Source organism: Stigmatopora argus, chromosome 23 (genome assembly GCF_051989625.1).
Source record: "Stigmatopora argus isolate UIUO_Sarg chromosome 23, RoL_Sarg_1.0, whole genome shotgun sequence".
NCBI lineage: Eukaryota > Metazoa > Chordata > Actinopteri > Syngnathiformes > Syngnathidae > Stigmatopora > Stigmatopora argus.
In genome coordinates, this window is record NC_135409.1 from 6,187,894 (window position 1) to 6,206,568 (window position 18,675).

The 18,675-nt window shown below is 42.5% G+C and overlaps 1 protein-coding gene and 1 long non-coding RNA gene across 3 annotated transcripts; both read right to left on the reverse strand.

Moving 5' to 3' along the window:
• Positions 1-52: 52 nt before the first annotated feature.
• LOC144068936 (uncharacterized) lies at positions 53-2,226 on the reverse strand. The gene is made up of 3 exons (XR_013298338.1): positions 2,029-2,226; positions 411-559; positions 53-189 (listed from the first exon to the last, which is right to left on the reverse strand). It is a non-coding gene; the product is annotated as an uncharacterized LOC144068936 (long non-coding RNA).
• A 3,756-nt stretch (positions 2,227-5,982) lies between these two features.
• On the reverse strand, positions 5,983-18,513 carry ube2h (ubiquitin-conjugating enzyme E2H (UBC8 homolog, yeast)). 2 transcript variants are annotated; one of them, XM_077594017.1, is made up of 7 exons: positions 18,225-18,513; positions 10,016-10,092; positions 9,851-9,925; positions 9,739-9,778; positions 9,163-9,215; positions 8,582-8,710; positions 5,983-7,950 (listed from the first exon to the last, which is right to left on the reverse strand). In XM_077594017.1, exons 1-7 carry the CDS (start codon positions 18,275-18,277, stop codon positions 7,826-7,828), a joined length of 552 nt encoding a protein of 183 aa, XP_077450143.1. In that variant the 5' UTR covers positions 18,278-18,513; the 3' UTR covers positions 5,983-7,825. The 2 variants fall into 2 exon arrangements, with proteins under 2 accessions (XP_077450143.1, XP_077450142.1); XM_077594016.1 differs by lacking the exon at positions 18,225-18,513 and adding an exon at positions 15,808-18,178 and having other exon boundaries at positions 10,016-10,101.
• Between the last annotated feature and the right edge of the window lie 162 nt (positions 18,514-18,675).

The window sequence follows — 18,675 nt, forward strand, 5'->3', positions numbered from 1 at the left end:
ACCACCGACAGCCACTCGCTCATTGACTTGGGACCGGGGATGGGTGGGGGTCTTGCTTTTCTTTTCTTTTCATTCTCTGATCCTGGCAAGCGGAGTCTCTCGAGCAGTAGTTGGCAAGTCTAGAACCACCGGATCCATCTAGCTCACCAGTGTGAGTTCTACCATTGCCAAACACCACCGGAGAGCTGCCTGCAGAGGGGGAACACGCCTCGTCAGACCCCCCCCAAAAACTCCAACACAAAAAAAGTGATGTCTTTCTATCTTCTCCCATATTGGCACTACACATAATTGCTCAAAGCTTACACACAGAAGCAAAAATGTGCTAGTGCCAAAACGGGCACAAGAAGAAGCAGGATTGACGCCGTGGTCGCGGTCGCGGTCGCCCGGGCGCGTCGGGGAGAGGAGCCCACCTGAGTCCGCGTGGCGTGGCGTGGCAAAGCGGTTCTTTCTCTGCTCTGTTTATGGCCCTATGGTAATTCACTGATAGTGAGCTCTCACAGTGAATTCTACCAGTGCCATACACAGAACAGGAGTCAATGTCAAGACCACCGGGAGGAATCTGGATTGGAGAGAAGAGAAGAGCATGTTTTAAAAATGCAGTTCAAAAATCAGGGTGGGAATAAGCAAACTTAAAAACCCTTCCAATTGGAAACCTTAGGCAGAAGATCATCGGAAGAAAAATAGGGCCTCCGTTCGTTTTACGGCAAACCAATGTGTGCTCTGAAATACCGCTTGAAATAAAAGACCGAAAAACTAAACATCTCCGCAAAGTGCAAATAATCCACTAGAAACAAAATAAAAGGAAAATCGCGGAAACAATTCCGGAATGAAAAGTTGAATCGACTCGGAAGTCATTCGATATCTTTTCGTCTCGGCTCGGAGGCAAGCGACCCATCCCAGAAAATGGCCGTCGTCGGGGTCAAACGAGGACACTGCGGCAAGTCTTCCCGCAAAGCCGCCGTGTCCGCATTGGGCTATTTGGTGCCCGTCCCCTGACTTGGGGGCGCCTTTCTCGGGGTCCCGGCGCCCTGGAAACCCCACCCTTTTTTTGCGCGGCCATTATCCGCCTCACCCTGGGCCCACTGCATTGATCTCGCCCATCCAAAATGCGTGCTAAGTGATTCCTCAGACGCCCCAAATGGCTCCCATCGCCATTTCCTGGACGAATCAATAGCACTAAAAAGGAGGCAACCAAAGAAGCGCTCATCCTTTAAAGCTTGTTTGGCCCATTCTTAATGACCTGATGATGACATTAGGTTTATTTTAAATGTGAATCATGACATTAGGTTTATTTTAAATGTGAATCATGACATGAGCAAGATTTTTATTTTGAAATTAGCAACCGTTTGCCATTTCTTTCCCCAAACATTTCTCCTTCTATACTTCGGCAGATTCAAATGGGATGAATATAAACAATTATGGTATCACTCACCTGGTCCTGTGAAGCAGCGGTTGTGATTTAAAATAGTTATTTTAACACGCTATAGTTAAATGGAGCAGCTCCAGCCCATTAATCGCATTTGCCCCCCCCCTTCAACTTGAATGCTTATTTCCGGAGGATTTATCGTTCGTGTCATGCAAGCTTGTCTTTAAATTGATTTTTTTTTTAAAGAAGCTGGAGAGAGAAATAAAATTGCACTCCCACAACTATTACACACATTTAAAAGATTATTATCCGTGTGTTTTGTATTATTGAACCGTTTGCGACAGTGATTTGGTGCAGGTGCAAAACAGGTGCAACGTAATTCAAACGCGACGCTGACTTTCTCTGTTGTTTGTTTATTTCCAACCGAAAAATGTAAAAACTACAATTAAAAAAATGTTTACAACGAATACCCTGCGATGTTATGTCGATTTTGATAACTTTAGCGATCTTTTTTTTAAAATTAAAATCCACCGTTGTCCTAAATGTAACGACGTTTTGTTTTTGGTTTATTTCACCTTACTTTCCATGCGGTGGCCTTTTTACATTATAAAAAAAAGATAGTTATCGCCATTGAATGTGGTTTTAAAAAAAAAACTTCTTACCTTGTTGCTGCTGCTATGGCGTTGCGTCATCTGAGCTTGGCGACTCGTGTTTTTTTCGTCTGCAATTGATGTTTTTCGTTGAAATGAAAAGATGGAAGAGAGGCTGCGCTGCGTGTTCGCAAGCGGCAACGCACAATTCCAATGAGACAAAAGAAGAATCCGAACGGCGTCGTCAACTTCCTGAGTATCAAATGTCAATTGGAGCCTCACTCCAGCTCCCCTCTCCCCTTTCTCCCCCTCTCTCTCTCCCTCTCTCCCTCTCTCTCTCTATCTCTCTCTCTCTCTGCCCCTTCATCCCTTCCTCCTACCTGGCGTGCACCTTTTCCAATACTACGCATGCGCACAACACGGGCTTGTTGATTTAAAAAAAAACAAAATAAATAAAAAAAAGTCTGTCCCCAGTGATATGGTTTAATGATTATTCGTTGCACATAAACTCCCCATAACACGCATTGTCCTCTTCCGCTCCATTTTTAGGGATTAAACGAGTTCTAGCACCAGATTTCTCATTTTGAAACCCCCCTGCTTGTTTGTTTGGTTTGTCCCGACAAAATCGTTCTTAAAAAAAAAAAAAGAATCGTTATTTAAATTTGGCTTCGGATCGGGTTCTGCTTTTTTTGCAAGCTCTTTTTTTTAGCCACACTTTTGTGGTAATAAATATTTTTAATTTCAAAAAAAGAATCATATTTAATATATATTATTTAAGAAACGAGATACATTTTAAAGCATTGTTACAGTAATGGTCCAAAAGGAATGTAGTGAGATTTTTTTGGCTTTCTACAAAAATAGGGTCTTTTTTTATTTATTTAAAGCTTTTCTTTTTAAAAAAGATTAGTTTTGAGAATGTTTACACATTCAAAAAGGATGCTGCCCCCTCCCTATCCTACATTGGAATGAGCTTTTTAGCAGAGGCCTAAGAGGAGGCCTTACAGGCCTTTTGCATCACATGCAAGATTGGGCCTCTAAACCAGAATGTTACTAAATAAAATAATAACCCCGACTTCCTTCCTCCCTCTTTCTACCTGGACGATGAAGGAGTGAAACCTATTTCCTGCCCCTCCTCCTCTCAGGATGAGATGCTTCTGCTGAGGCTTCTCAGGCCTGAGATGCTGCGGGATCAAATGACATCCTACTAACTGCATCATTAAAAAAAATGGAAAGACACTTGAAGAAAGGTCTACTACCTGCTCGTCGTCAGGCCTCCGCTTGCTTCTTCTCCGACGGAATGACTCCGATGCAGCGAGGGTCGCTTCATATATGGGCGCGCTCCTCCTCCACTTACCTGCTGCTCCGAATTAGATGGATACCTGCACAGAAGGAAGCAGTGGGGGTTAATGTAATATTCAAAAAGGTGAAGGAAGCAAGGTTTGGGTTACCGGAGAGGCTGAATAGCGCACGCTAGGTGCGAGATATCTGAGCCACGGATCACCTGTTAAAGGTGGATAAATTTTTCAACGGGAACCAGGTGACGATCAGATGTTTGGACACAGGAGCCGGCATGAAATAATCATGGCGTGATATTAAATACGACGACGCACTCACAGGCCTCGAGAGGGCAAAAGAACAGCCACTATGTAGGAACTGTTCCATTACGACGCAATGCGCATAAAATGTACCGTATTTTCATGACTATAAGGCGCACTTAAAAGTCTTAAATTAGACCTGACATGCACGAAAATGCAAGGTGACAAAGATAAAACGCCATAACGCAAGACAATACGGTCGATATGGTCATTTATTTTAAAATAGAGAAAGGATAAACAGATAAAACGTTAAACATCTATGTCTATGAAGGAAATTCAATTAAAAAAAACATATCTTGCATAAAAGGTGAAAAAACTATTTCTTGTTCGAAAGTGAAAACTAGTACTCCAGTATTATGAACCATCAAAAAAAATCGAGATATTTTGAGATTAGAAGCAAAATGCCACGACATCTTAATTTTCTGTCATTAAAAAGCATCATTTTCTCCTCAAGATAGACTTTTCTTTTTTCAAATTGAATAATTCTATATTTTGCATTTACAAAGACAGGCATATTAACTTCCTTATGATATTAACCCAAAAAATGATTTTTCTGAAGATTTTCCCTTCAAAGTACCGTATTTTCACGACTATAAGGTGCACTTCAAAGTTAAATTTTCTCCAAAATAGATAGGGCGCCTTATAACCCAATGTGCTTTATATATGAAAAAAAAGTGTCATTCATTGAGGGTGCGCCTTATAATGCGGTGCGCCTTATAGTCGTGAAAATACGATAAATAAAAATATACCAAAATAACCGAGCATTTTTGTTAAACAACTCAACTGTGCTTTAAAAATTGAACAAAAAACATGCATTTATTTTCCGTACCGCTTATCCTCACAACGGTCACGGGGGGTGCTGGAGTAGAGCAGGGCAAAGGAAAATTAACAACCATGCACGCTCCCTTTCGTACCAATTAGCAATTTAGAGTGTTCCTTCAACCAGCTAGCCTAGCATGCAGTTTTTTGGGGGGGACATGGGAACAAACCAGAGTACCAGGAGAACACCCACATAAGCCCGGAGAGAACATGCTAACTCGACACAAGAAGGTCGGAACCCAGCTGGGATCGAACCCTCCATCTCAGAACTGTGACGCTGATAAAAAAAAATCATTCTTTGTGAAATATATTTTGCTGCATTGCGTGAAAAGAACACTTTATATCGATAATATGGTAACAGAGAAAATGATAGTGATATTTATTTCAAGTTACGGTTGATACCTGACAATAATTACAGGAACCCACCTAATGCAATTTACTGGACTCAATTCAGTCTGCAGCTCATCTATTAGTAAAGCTTTGCGTTGATTCAATTCTTCTAGTAAAATGAGCCCTGATCGAAGGAAGACCAATTGGACGGTCCTGAGCGAGGCTTTGTCATTACGTCATGGCTTTGTCCTGCACTGCGGAGAAAACGGCGAGCTTTAAATATTTCATTGAGCGTGTCGGGTTGCTGCACCTCTGGAGGTCAACGCTCCTCCCTTCTCGCCATCCTCCTCAAGTCCAAGGACTGGAAGGGTCGAAAGGGTGGTTTCAGATTGCCCAAAAATAAATTATATTTATCGTGCAAATGATACGACCAATTTGGAAGGAAGCGCTATAAAAGAATCTAACAGGTGTTCCACAGAGCTGTGCTATAGATACCTTTTAGTTTGCTACTAACCACTATCATCTACTGCAAACAGTGGCGGTCCGTGTATTTTCTTGTAGCGCCTTCAACGGGTAAAATCCACTTCCTAGCAGCATTTAATGATTAAATACAAATACTGGAGCTTTTCAGACATTACAACCGGGCCGGGGTGGTAAAATAGCATTTTTTTGGGTAATATGGAAGTAAGGTTTAATATTGCTTGATTTGGTAAATTGACTGGGGAAATATTAGAACTTTGGAAATGACAAACATGAAAAAAAGACAGCAAGGTAATGGAGCAGATTGATGCGTGACAGAATACATTTTTTCTCCAAGCCTAGAAAGGATTAAAGTACCTTATGTCACCATATTTGGCCTCCTCCGCCCAAATCATGGATGTCTTTAGGGCACAGGCGCCATCCTCTGGCGAAATGCGCTATAACAGAGTGAAATTGAATACTAATATCAGTACAATAAAAATGTTAACGCAAACATAATTTAATACTTACACCATTTTAACCAAAATATGACTTCATTCAAAATACATGAGAAAACGTCGTCGTCCAAAAGTACACAAAGAAGAGTTGAGCTGGTTTCAAGTAGCAATGCTGCCACGCTGTGGAAGAAAGTAGTATTACAACGTCTCCCTGACAGGTCAAGTTACAAAACTAAAAACTCAGACAAACCGCTTTAAAAAGTCTATTTAAAAAAACAGAAAATACTACTCAAATGCAAATTTACGACTGAAACTTTACAGCTCAAGTTCACAACAAAAAATGTGATCAAAACAAACAATCCCAGTCTGTTTCTACACATTAAATGTTTTATTAAAAAAGAGAAGTTATAACAGTATATTTTTTTACACCACTATTCATGAGGTTACAAGCCTATTCATGGAGAGCATTTGTCCTTTTTTTGACAAGCATGCCCACTTCACAATGTCCAAAAAAATAAAAATAAAATAAAAAGAAGGGGGGCTGAAGGGGGGTGCTTTGAATAAGACCAAGGATGCTCTTTTGGGTAAATAAAAATGCAACACACTAGGTAGCAAAGAGTACATGCTGTGTGTATGTGTGGGCCTCGACAAGTAATAACCGGGACAGCGGGTGTGCATGCAAGTGCACAAAATGTTGACACGGGGGGGGGGGAAAGAGTACGCTGTGCTGAAAAATACAACGGAGGCCCCCTGAACACAACACCAGGCCATGTTTTGAGGTACACTTTTCAACCAGGACCACTTAAGACATTTTACTTGTTGGGTTAACTCATAAAGATCATTTAGTTTGACTTTGCTAAAGTTTTCAAAGAATTAGGGGGCTGCAAAGGCAGTTGTTAGATGACCAAATACAGGCTGTGACTACTCAGCTGGTGTACAAATCCTTTAAAACTAAAGTAGCAAATGACCAAAAAAAGATTGTTTTATAAAGATCGCCAGTTGGGTGATTAAGGGCTAGGAATGAAAGAAAAAAAAATGGCGTGGGGGGAGTAGTGGTGGTTGGGGCAAAGAACATTTGTTGCCCGTTTCTAGAGAAATTCAGAACGCTGGGAATCTGCATACACCTTTTTTGGGGGGTTATCCTGAGTGGGCGTGGATTCAAAAATTACAAAAAAAGTGGCTATCCTGCTACGCGGAACTTGTGGGAAATATACCGGGGGTGGGGGGGCGTGGTGCCAGCTTTCCATGTGCCTCTTGTTTGGGTTGTACTACGCTAGGAAACACCTTTACAAATGAAGCATCTTATACATATCACACGACAGACGCCAGCTAACTAAAAAGTCAGACTAAAGACATGAATGCTATCTATTTGTAGGACTTGCAACCCAAAACTAACTAGATGTTCGCATCCATCTACGTGTAGATTGTCCAGAGAGGAAGAGGAGTACCGAATGTGCTTTTTTTTTTTTTGTCTTGATCGCCTTCCGTTTGGTTGTTGTTGTTGTTGTTGTTGTTTCTTACGAGGCACAGAGGAGGGGAGTTGAGCTGGGATCCACACTACTGCATTCTCGGAAGGGGGAATACATTGCGAGGTCCTTCTCCGAGCACTTCCACTGCCATGTTTGGTACTGTAGACACCCAAAAAGTCAAAGGGAAGAAAAAAAAAGAAAAGAAAAATCCACAAACATCTCGACTCCTTCCTTCCTGCGTTGAGGAAAATGAATAAGGGGAAACCAGAAGTGCGAATCCAAGGCGTGTGTGACGCCACGCTTCTTTGTTCAGGTAGTAAAAAACAAAACCAAAAAAAAGGGAGTAACTGCTCAGCCGGCTTTAAAAAGCGAGCTCGCGTCCGTCGTCCGTGAGCGAAGAAGCGATGTACCCTGTGCGTGATTGTGCGTCTCTAGTTCAAATACTGTCTTTGCCTGAAGCGGGCAACGCCACAACCCCTTTGACACACACACACACACACACACACACACGACAAAAAAAATGGCGAGTATGAGGAGGAGGAGGAGGAGGATATGCCGGGAGGGGAGAAGAGGATGCTAGATATTCATAAAAACCCTTGTTTAGTATTAATAATTAAAAAAAATCCAGGTGTTTAAATATGAATATTATAAGTCTGGTTGGCATGGGTTAGGAAATGAAATATAGTCTCTGTGGGGAGTGGAAAAAGGGGGTGCGCAGGAGGGAGGAGGATGTCCACCACTACAACTCCATATCCTGGGCTTCGTCCTCGGAGAAGTCGGACATGGAGCTTTCGGACGAGGAGTCGCCCGCTCCCTCTTCTTGCTCCTTTAGTGCCTCTTCTGTTGCATATTTCTGGATGTATTCTGCAAACAAACACATAATGAGTTGAAAGCTTCGTGTCAAACATACCGGACGTTAAATGTTAACAAGGAAGCCTAAAATGAGGAAGAACTGTCACAAAATGACTTGACTTAAACTGGCTGTGCGCTGTCAATGGCGACCATTATGTTATTATTTTAGGGCCAAAAAATAAATGGGGTCCAACTAGTCCACAGGTGTCCATGGGGGGCCAAATCTGGCCCGCCGCATCATTCTGTGCGGCCTGAGAAAGTACATCATGAGTGCTGATTTTCTGTTTTAAGATCAAATTAAAATGAAGAATATAGATTTATATTAAATTTCCTGATTTTCCCCCTTTTAAATCAATAATTGTCATTTTTGAATCCATTTTTTTCTGTGTTTTTAGTTCAAAAATCATTTTGTAAAATCTAAAAATATATAAAACAAGCTAAAATAAACATTGTTTTAGATCTATAAAAAAACTGAATATTCAGGGCTTTTAATCCAATTCTTTTAATCCATTTATAAAAAAATATATCTAAATATTATATCTAAAATGGTCTGGCCCACATGAAATCGAGTTGACGTTAAAGCGCCCCGGGTATCAACCCGAGTCTGACACCCTTGATCTAGTCACTTAAAGAGTTTTCTAACCTTTGATTTTCTGCTTGTACTCCTCTGGCCTGTGCAGGTACATGGCGGCCGCGTCTCCGTTCAAAGGGTCGATGGGGTTGGGGTACGCCAGAAGTTGGGGCAGGAACGACTCAAAGATGTTGGTCAGGTCTGTTGAGCATGAGGAAGTCAAAAACCCCAAAAAATCCACCATTGAGCAAAAAGCATCTGCCAATGTTCAAAATGGTACATGCTTGAGCATCAATTATTTCGGGAAAGTCCAAATCCTAACATGCTTTTTTTGTCTATCACGTTTCACAAATGGCTATACTTTGATATTTTTAAGGGTTTGCAGGTGATAGCATTTGAGCCTTTGAAACGCATTTACATGTCAAATTCGACTTGTGAAAAATTCAAGCTACGAAACTACTTTTGGAACAAATTGATTTTGTTGTAACTAGAGGCAAGCACGTGTAAGTAGAGGTCCCTAGGTTTGCCGACCGAGGGTCCGGTAGAGACCCTGTCACCTCTATCCAAAAGGGGCTTGAACCTCGTTACCTTGTTAGTATTCACCTCTCCCCTCGGTAAGAAGATTAAGGCAATTGAGCAACACATGCACTCACCATAAAGAGCTGTCCACGTCTGGTTGATGACATCTAAACACACTGTTCCTGACCTGCAATGAAGGAAAAAAATAAATAAAACATTTTGTTGGAAATATTAACTTACGAACACTTCCGACATTTCAACCATATAGACCAGGGGTCGGGAACCTTTTTGAAGAAGAGAGCCACCAACAATTCATATTTTCCAATGTTATTCCTTGTGAGCCATACTACAAATTTAAAAGTCAAAATACATACATGTAAACGAGTGCGTTTTCAATTTTTTTTGTAATTTCACCACTTTTAAAGTGGAAAAATATGAATATGTTTTAAAAGATTCTTATGCTGTTGCTAATCAATGAGAGGATGCATTCTACTGCAAAAAAAATGAAGATTAAAGCAGTTCTAGATGTAATATCTCAGTTCTGTCACCAGCTATTTCCATATTTTAGCTCACAGGTTAGCAAAGAGCCAGATGCACCCATCAAAAGAGCCACATCTGACCCTCTAAAGCGCTGGATTAATGAAGGCCCCGTAAAAACAACGCGCTTTGTCTCATTCATCGTGGCCGTCGATAGATGTGCGAGTACTTACGCTTCGTCGATGTTGGGATGGAAGATCTTGTTCATGAATCCTGAAAAAAAGCCACCACAGAAATGAGCGCTGGAAATCTATTAAGAGGCGGCATTAGAGAGAAGCGTTTCACCTATTGATGGCGATTTAAAAGGGTATTTGTCGGGCAGATCCACTCGAACCTTCCACACGCCACCCTCGTACAGCGCTGAAACAGAGTAGGAAATTGGCTATTAAAAAGGGGAAAACTTCCCTTAGATGTTGGAGGACTTGACACCACATTAAGACCCCTACTTACTTTCCTGTGGTCCGAAAAACTTCACGACAAACTCGTTGAGCCCGCTGAGGATGGTGACTTCATGTTTGCTTTCGATGCTGGCAGGACTGTCAAGGATAATCAACCAATAGCCGTTGCGCCATGATTATACGCCAATGTTTTTTTGTTTTTTTTTACCCCCCCCCCCCTGTGACTAAAGGCAAGTATTCACAAGCCGCGGCCATGATGACCCTTTAGCAGCTGCCTAGTCAAGTGTGTATCCCATTAGCTTTAAGCGCTAACCCCACTCTCCCTCCCTCTCCAAAAGGGTCAAATCAAACGGAGGGGCTATTTTAAGCTCTGGCAAAAGTGAACGGAATCCCCGACCTCCGCCAGCTAGCGTGTCACCGCTCGGACTGGATGGAGACGCAGGGTGACCACTTTCTAAGGACGTCAAAGGGATCGGTACGCGCCGGCGGAGTAACGGTCTGACGATTGAGAAATGACTAGGGGGGTGACACCCTGAACTTTTGGAATGGGAGGAACCTGAAAGAGAAATTGCTGTGGTTAAAGTGACTTGACTTTTTTTATAGTCGGACTGTCTGTATAATGCATAGTGTGAAAGTGGCGGCCCGGGGGCCAAATTTGGCCCGGTGCATCATTTTGTGTGGCCCGGGAAAGTAAATCATGAGTGCCGACTTTCTGTTTTAGGATCAAATTAAAATGAAGAGTATAGATGTATATTACATTTCCTGATTTTCCCTCTTTTAAATCAATAATTGTCATTTTTAATCCATTTTTTCTGTGTTTTTAGTTCAAAAATCATTTTGTAAAATCTAAAAATATATTTAAAACAGCTAAAATAAACGGTTTTAGATCTATAAAAAACTGAACAGTCAGGGCTTTTAATCCATTTATTTAAAAAAAAACTAAATATATCTAAAATGGTCTGGCCCACGTGAAATTAAATTGACGTTAAAGCGGCCCGCGAACCAACCCGAGTCTGACACCCCTGGTATTGCGTCTGTGTACGTGCGTGCATTTGTAACCGTTTCCTGAATTTTTGGGTTCGGTACATATCTATTCATTCATTTTTGGAAGCTACGGCAAAGAATGATATGGCGTGCTACTACGCCCCCCCCCAGCCCCCTACCTTGGATTAGTATAGATAAATTATAATCTGTGTCTTGCACCGGGTGTCATTATCTTTTCATCCACGCACACCCCGCCTGACCTAAACTAAACTTCCATGCTTTAGTTAAAATAAGCGCCTGACTAACACGTGGCACAGTAACTAAAAAAAAAGCCTGACAAACTACTTCATCTTCTACAATGAAACATTTCTCCCTAGCCATCAACGAGTTGACGTTTCAAAGAGGTTTAAGGATTTAAATATGTGACCAATAGTGTTTAGCCTGTGGTGTAGACATGTCTTATTTTCATTGCTTAAAATAGCCCATCCTGACCAAGATCTTTCCAAGTATGGAAACAAACATGGCGGACAACCACCGTGTCTAAAGGCACATACCTACTTGCTAACCAGTGTTTGACAATTTTACATTTGTTTAAAAAAAAAAATGGAATCCCCTAATTGGATAAATGCCTCCATCACATTTCAGCCACACGACATGACCATAATAAACCATACCATAAAAAGTGAGTTTACCAAAAAATGCCTGCTTATAAAAGTCACTTCTAAAGTTCTAAAGCAGGAAGCCACAAATGAAAGGTTAGCGTATAACATAAAGACGTCACATGATGGCCGAAAGCTCTAGTACAGCTCGTTTGCTCATTATGCAGTGCCAGCCGACCGTATGCACTTTTGCTGAAATCAAAGATGACGCTAATAATAAGAGTGGCGTTCTCCACGGGCGAGTGTAGAATAAGGTCAGTCAACAAAGCGCCGCGCTGTAAACACGGGGGAATGAAGAAAAGGTGAAAGCGCGAAGGTGAGTCACGCACGCTACCTTCCTTCCTTCCTTTCCGCTGCTGTTTAACAGTGGAATGACTAGCGTGGTCCCAATCGCATATTTTGGCATCCGAGTCCCCTGCTTTTGAGGATCTGCCAACACAGAGCACTGATTGAATAATTGATGACATTTTCCATTTTGTTTTTGTAGCCATTAAGAATATCGTACTTTTCCTGCCCATCTTAAATCTTCTAAAAATGTTGCGTCGTTCCAAACGGTACTCGGACGTTTCGCCGAAAGACGTTTCGCCGACGGACGTTTGGCCGACGGGCAGTTCGCCGAACGGACGTTTCGCGCGCTCGCCCCGCCCCCAGATCGTGTGTGTACGTTTTTCAACCTCGGCCCGCGGGCCATATACGTCCCGTTACAGATGACATTCATTTAGGAATAACAAGAGCATGTACTGCCCCCCGCTGGACATATTTCTAAATACAAGTACGTACTACAATGTGCTGCCAATTTTTTATATTTTTTATTTTATCCTTGCTTTTAAAGTAGTAGCCATTTGGAGCTCACGCAGAACAGTACGTGACAGAAGAAAGAGAAAATAAAGTAGTAGTAACAGTAAGTACTACTGTAATGAAATTGTCAATCCAGAAATCCTACTCCAGAAAATTTACGCCAGCATAGAAAACGTTGAGGTTAATCTTTGAATTAAGGTTCTCAGCAAATCATTTTGAATACTATATAGTCGCTAAAATAATGGGAAATTATTTAAAATTAAACTAGAAGTAAAACTGGAGTTAAATTGAAGCTACGGTGAAAGCAAATCTAACGACAGATGAGTTCAATTCAATCACTTGCCTGGAAAAATGGATTCAATGCTCATCTGGCCCCTGAGGAGAATTCAATTTGCTCACATGCAAACGCATGCGGCGCATCTTTGTAAGGCAATGCGGAGAAGCCAGCTAAACAGGATTACTCTGCGCCCTGAACTGCCCTTCACTCGCCATTGTCAAGAAGAACGTGCGGCCGAAAGACCGCCGCCGAGGGAGTCCGACTTAATCTGTCATCCCAAACCCACCTGGCCATTAGCTCGCTTGTCCAATTTATCCGAGGGATGTTTACAGTCCCACTCTAATCTGGCTCAACTATTTCCAACGGAAACAGTTTCATTGCCATGAAGTGTACTGTCCATCCCAAGACCATCTGCTAAAACTGCTAAACTGAAGGGTCTGCTTGAAAGACGCTCTGACGTCTCTTGTAACAATGGAATCCAATTGCTGTGCCTAGGTTTATCGCAAGGGTGTCAAACTCGGGTTGGTTTGCGGGTCGCTTTAACGTCAACTCAATTTCACGTGGGCCGGACCATTTCAGATATATTTAGATTTTTTTAAAATTGGATTATAAGAACTGGATCAAAAGCCCTAAATATTCCGTTTTTTTATAGATCTAAAACAATGTTTATTTTAGATTTTTTAATATATTTTGAGATTTTTGAATTAAAAACACAGAAAAAATGGATGAAAAAATTACAATTATTGATTTAAAAGGGGGAAAATCAGGAAATTTAATATACATCTATACTCTTCATTTTAATTTGATCCTAAAACAGAAAGTCGACACTCATGATTTACTTACTCGGGCCGCACAAAATGATGCGGCGGGCCAGATTTGGCCCCCGGGCCGCCACTTTGACACATGTGGGCTAACGTTTCTGACGCTTTGCATTAAAGCCTACTTTGCTTCCAGCAGGCGATTTGGCGAATTTCCCTTAAGCGTCCAAACAAAACAAATAAAACCCAAGTAGGAAATCCTGTTGCTCCGGGTTGTACCGATCACTAATCAGATTCATTTCATGACCGATTCCAGTAGAGCCTTTTCATTGGACTACATACAGTGTTACTCCCCCAATAGGTATCAGCATGTGGGAATGGACATTTTGACCTTAAAGTGGAAAGATTCCACCGCTAACTATAACTCTGGCCAAAAAAAAAACACCTGCAGCACAATATCTAATAGAAAACCCAAGCTATTATAATAGCATTAGCATGCAAATTCAGCCTGGCTGATCCCTTCCTGTATGCGAGCTGCAGGAGCAGCTCTGCACCGTCTTTTGTCTTGGCGGGTGAGAAATAAAAGCCCACCCACCGCAATCAAACGAAAGCGAATCAACAGTCTATTTACGGCCAAAGCCGGCACGGTTTGTCAAGCAAAACAAACAAACAATAGCGCGGGCAATTATTGCAGCTCAGGAGAAGTTGCTTTGAATTTGAGGCAAGTGTCTAATGAGCTCACAGATGGACGCAATATTTACACGACGTCAAGCGCGAGCTAGAATTTCAAGACTGACATGACTAGAAAAAGACTCATATGTTTTTATCACGTACTGATAAGAGCGACAAAGGTTGATGCTATTGGGACACAAGTGACGCCATCGACGTGGCGTTAACCATGAAATAAAGACGGAGTAAGTCGATCCCGAATCCCTCGGACTGAAAGAGCTGTTCCTGCGAGTGAAAAAAAAGGCTCAGGAAAACAAAGAAAGGAATTTCAGTCCATCTGTTTTTCTTAGAGAACTCAGCCATGCATACAACCAGCGTCAGTGTTCATGCTGCGGGATTAACTGCAAGGGCCTCAAACCTCCTCTCATTTGCAGATGCCTTGCTTATGGACCAAGAGGAGTCAACTGTCAATCAAGCAGCCTACAGCACCTTCCCGACCGACAGTGACGTCAATCTTTGCTGTGAACGCTTGGTCGCCTCAAAACAGTGATCAAAAACCCAACTTTCACGGTCTGTAAAAAAGCTAAAAAATGAAGATCAATAGAACAAACGGAGGCTTAGCGCGCACTAATATCATAATTTTATCAGTCTTGTACATCTGCCCTATCAATCGATGACAATCTGAAACCTTTTGGTTCATCGGGAGACTGAAGTACTAAACGAAACAAAAGGAGTCCAAACAGTTGATGTTATCCCAAACATGGGCAAACTACGGCCCGCGGGCCATATACGGCCCGTTAGGCTTTTTAATCCGGCCCGCCGACGTTGTCCAAATTATAGTAAAAATCAATGACCTCGTTCATTTCCCTTTCCCCTGCAATACCCTCGTTTCCCCGATAGATGGCAGTTGATGCTATCCCATCATGGGCAAACTACGGCCCGCGGGCCATATACGGCCTGTTAGGCTTTTTAATCCGGCCCGCCGACGTTGTCCAAATTATAGTAAAAATCAATGACCTCGTTCATTTCCCTTTCCCCTGCAATGCCCTCGTTTCCCCGATACATGGCGCACTAACTCCAGATTTTGATGCACTGGCAAAAAAGGGAGAACAACAACACAGTTCCCACTGAAATGTGAGTTTCTCTACTGTGTTAAAAATAGCAATTTGCACATGTACGCACAGCAGCAGTACAGTATCTTAATTAACATGCCGCTCGTCACTCTCGATTTAAAGAGTGCTTTCTTTCGTTGAATAATATGTTCTTAATGTTGAAAGTCAATTTGAAAATAAATTTTCACCTTCAATTGTGTCTTTTTTTCTTATATTTCAATCCCCAGGTTTGATAAATTACATTGCGTGTCCAAATGCTCCTGTCAAATTTTAGTATCCATTCTGGACCACAAGTCAAAAAGTTTGCCCACCACCCCCTGTGCTATCCGGACGGATGTCACGTTTCAGGCGCTCGGGAATGAAGTCTGAATGACCAAGTGGATAAAGCGCCGATTGGCCATTCAGCCTCTGGGTGGGAGGTGGGCGAGAGAGCGAGAATTGGGGGTGGGAGGGGGCATTTGAAAAACAAATGTTTGAAAGCTACTCCTGACTGCAAATAAACCAAACGCTCCAGGGCGAAACACTGCAGGGTTAGCTAACGCCACGGATGTTAGCTATAAGAAAGCGGTTGGCTTAGTGGGACTTACCTGCTGAAATGCAAAAATAAGGTGAAACGCGTCGCGATGGAGACCAGGGTGAGCGCTGTGGAACGCATCTCAACTCCCCACAGTGCTGAATACAAATTGCGAGTCGCCATGCTTCACAGAACTGCTAGACAATCATTTTCCAGCAGCCAGTGACTGAAAGGTAGAATAGAATACAATGTATACAACTTGTTAGCGTAAGCTAATGACATTTCAATGAGAAACCTGATAGATTCTATTTTCTGACCGACCAGGAAAGTCATTTCCAAGTTTTAAAAACACCACATCAATGGATTTTTGACGGATCGCCAATGTGACAATCTCAACCTTTTGCAGCAGATTTTATAGGAATATTCAGAACTTGAAGTTTCTGTTCCGCCCCATTCTCTTCCGCCAAATTCCACCATCCGGACACCACAAGAGCTCGTATTCACCCTAGGCTTAAGTCCTTTGTGGTCACAACCTGCGCCTGAATTCCAGCAATCGGCTGTTAGAAAGCGCATGTAAAGTGAGCAGGCGATGAAAAAGGGAAAATAACAGTAAATGTGAATGACATCCATCCCATATGAGAAAAGTGAATTCAAGGAAGCAGGTTTCACCACATCCAAGATGTAAAAAAAAAAATACTACACTGTCGCTAATTGTTTACTACATCAACACCATCTTGCTAGCAACGTTCAATTGGCCAAAACTCAGGATACACAATACGTCCCAAGGGAGGCGACGTGTCTTCACTATATACACTATAACCAGCTTATTAAAATAGTCGCAAGATGTCATGTGAATGGAATGCCAGTACACAAGACAGGCCTGCCTTTAGGACAAATCTCAGTGCTTAAATCTATTCCGACAACATGCTGAGGTCACTTCGACATTCATTTTCAGGTTTTCCCTCACGGTGCTCGTTCTAGATTCCACAGCTCTCCGGTGGCTGGGTGGCAAATTAAAAATGCCGTATGACTTTCTGGTTTTGGTTTGCAGCAGTAAAGAAGGTCTTGCGAAGGACGACCGCAAAGTCAACAAAAGAATCCTGGACAGGCTAACTAAGGTGGGCAGATGGTGACGAAACCAGTTTAGTTTGGATTTTTTTCGCTAAAGTATACTGCCCAGATGATAACGTACTGTTCACTACTGGCTGGGAACAAACACGAAATAACCCTGGTTGATTAAATGCAGACAGTTCCAGGCCATGTTCCCCTTATTAGGAGCAACCCAGTGGGAAGGCACACATCTGACTAAGCTTTACTGCCATCCCATCAGCTGTTCTAAGCACCTCCCTCGTTTGCTTTCTGTCTAGTAACAGCCCACCCAATGATTAGGCCCCACTGTGCTGGGACAAAAACAAAAAACTACTGTGCTTCTAGTACAGAATGGAGGCTGGAGTGATATTGTAGTGGGATATATAATGTATTATAGACAATATAACGATTATATATACATATAGAGAGAGAATTTAAAAGAATAAATAAAAACGACAACAACACTAGTGGCTAAAAGACAAACAGGGAAGGTGTGTGAAAAGTTGGCCTCGCGACACCTGCAGTGCACCCTCACCTGTCCACCGACGGTCACCTCCATTTAAAAAAATATGTCTATAAATCATACCACGGTTAAAAAAAGTACAACTCGCTCGGTAGTGCGGTTGCCACAAGTACAGCACAGCGAGCCTCGGGAGATCAGGTGGCCATTTTGATGTTGAAAAAGCAACCAACGAGACTTGTCGCTAGCTTGCTAGGCTAACACACCAGCTACGAGCTAACATTTTGAAGTGACAGCCGCACGAATGCGCTTCGAAACCGACATATTATCAAAAGGGAAAGGGGTTTTCTCGTCGCACAAGGGGCAGATATCTGCCTTTGAACCGTTGGAACAAAAGGCAAAACAGGCAGCGTTCACAGTTGACGTCCGCTGTGCATTATGTAAACAAGCTGCTCTGCCAACGTGTAAAAGGAGGTGAAATTTGACACAAATCCTCTTGACAGCACGCAGGGAAAAGCCGTTTCAGTGGGGTTGTTTTATTCAAGACGAGTAACATTTACTATGTCAAGCACAAAATCAAAGACATTCCTGTAAAGGGCTGAGCAACGTTAGCATCTGTTCGAGCTGCTGCAGTTATTTTGGAACACAAGACGATCGAGCTCAACAATAAAACACCATCGGGCGATCGCTAGGTGACACAAAATGACACAAAGTGAACGTGGTTAGCTGGTCAAATCCAATCCTCAACTTAACGATACACAGTACCGAGGCTTTGATGGCAAAATTGTTTACCCAAACACTAGTCAGTGACAATGGAAGCGCTATGTGTGTTAAGACACCAGAATAGACGTCAAGATCGTTAACTCGTACGCTTAACTCCACGCACAAAAAGACAAAAGTGGATCAGGAGGCTTGTTTACATTGATTAAAAAAAAGGATACAGTTTCACCACGTCGGTGTCCATTCGTCTTTTACCCGGACTTGGAGACGACATTTTGGCTATTTCCACCGCAGAACACAAGCAGGTCAACGGATAGCTGGCCCCCGACAAGCCAGAGAATCTAGCAAACGGCACTATCCGAAAGCTAACATTGGCTTGGGGAAATGTTGCCCGCAAACACTTGTCGGTTTGATCGTCTCCGTCCTACTCTGCGGCCGAACTAACGTTCGACACACGACTAGCGTTCACTGCCTCTCAGCGCTCTGGCCATGGTTCTGACAAGCTGGGATCCCTCCGCGCTGACGTCATACACGCGCGACCGAGTCCTCGTCGACGGACATATTTGTAGTTTTTACTTTCCAATTTCAATGACGGATTGCCACGACATTGCATGTTGTATGACGTTCATAACACTAAATGGGCAATGACTGCAATATTTTTCCTAAAGGTGC

Coding starts and splice junctions, on each gene's coding strand:
- ube2h (XM_077594016.1), bottom strand. CDS start 15,917: ATGGCGACTCGCAATTTGTATTCAGCACTGTGGGGAGTTGAGATGCGT. Junction 8,711..9,162: donor GACGTGGACAGCTCTTTATG/GTGAGTGCATGT, acceptor CATGCTCAACAG/ACCTGACCAACATCTTTGAG. Junction 7,951..8,581: donor GTACAAGCAGAAAATCAAAG/GTTAGAAAACTC, acceptor GTTTGTTTGCAG/AATACATCCAGAAATATGCA.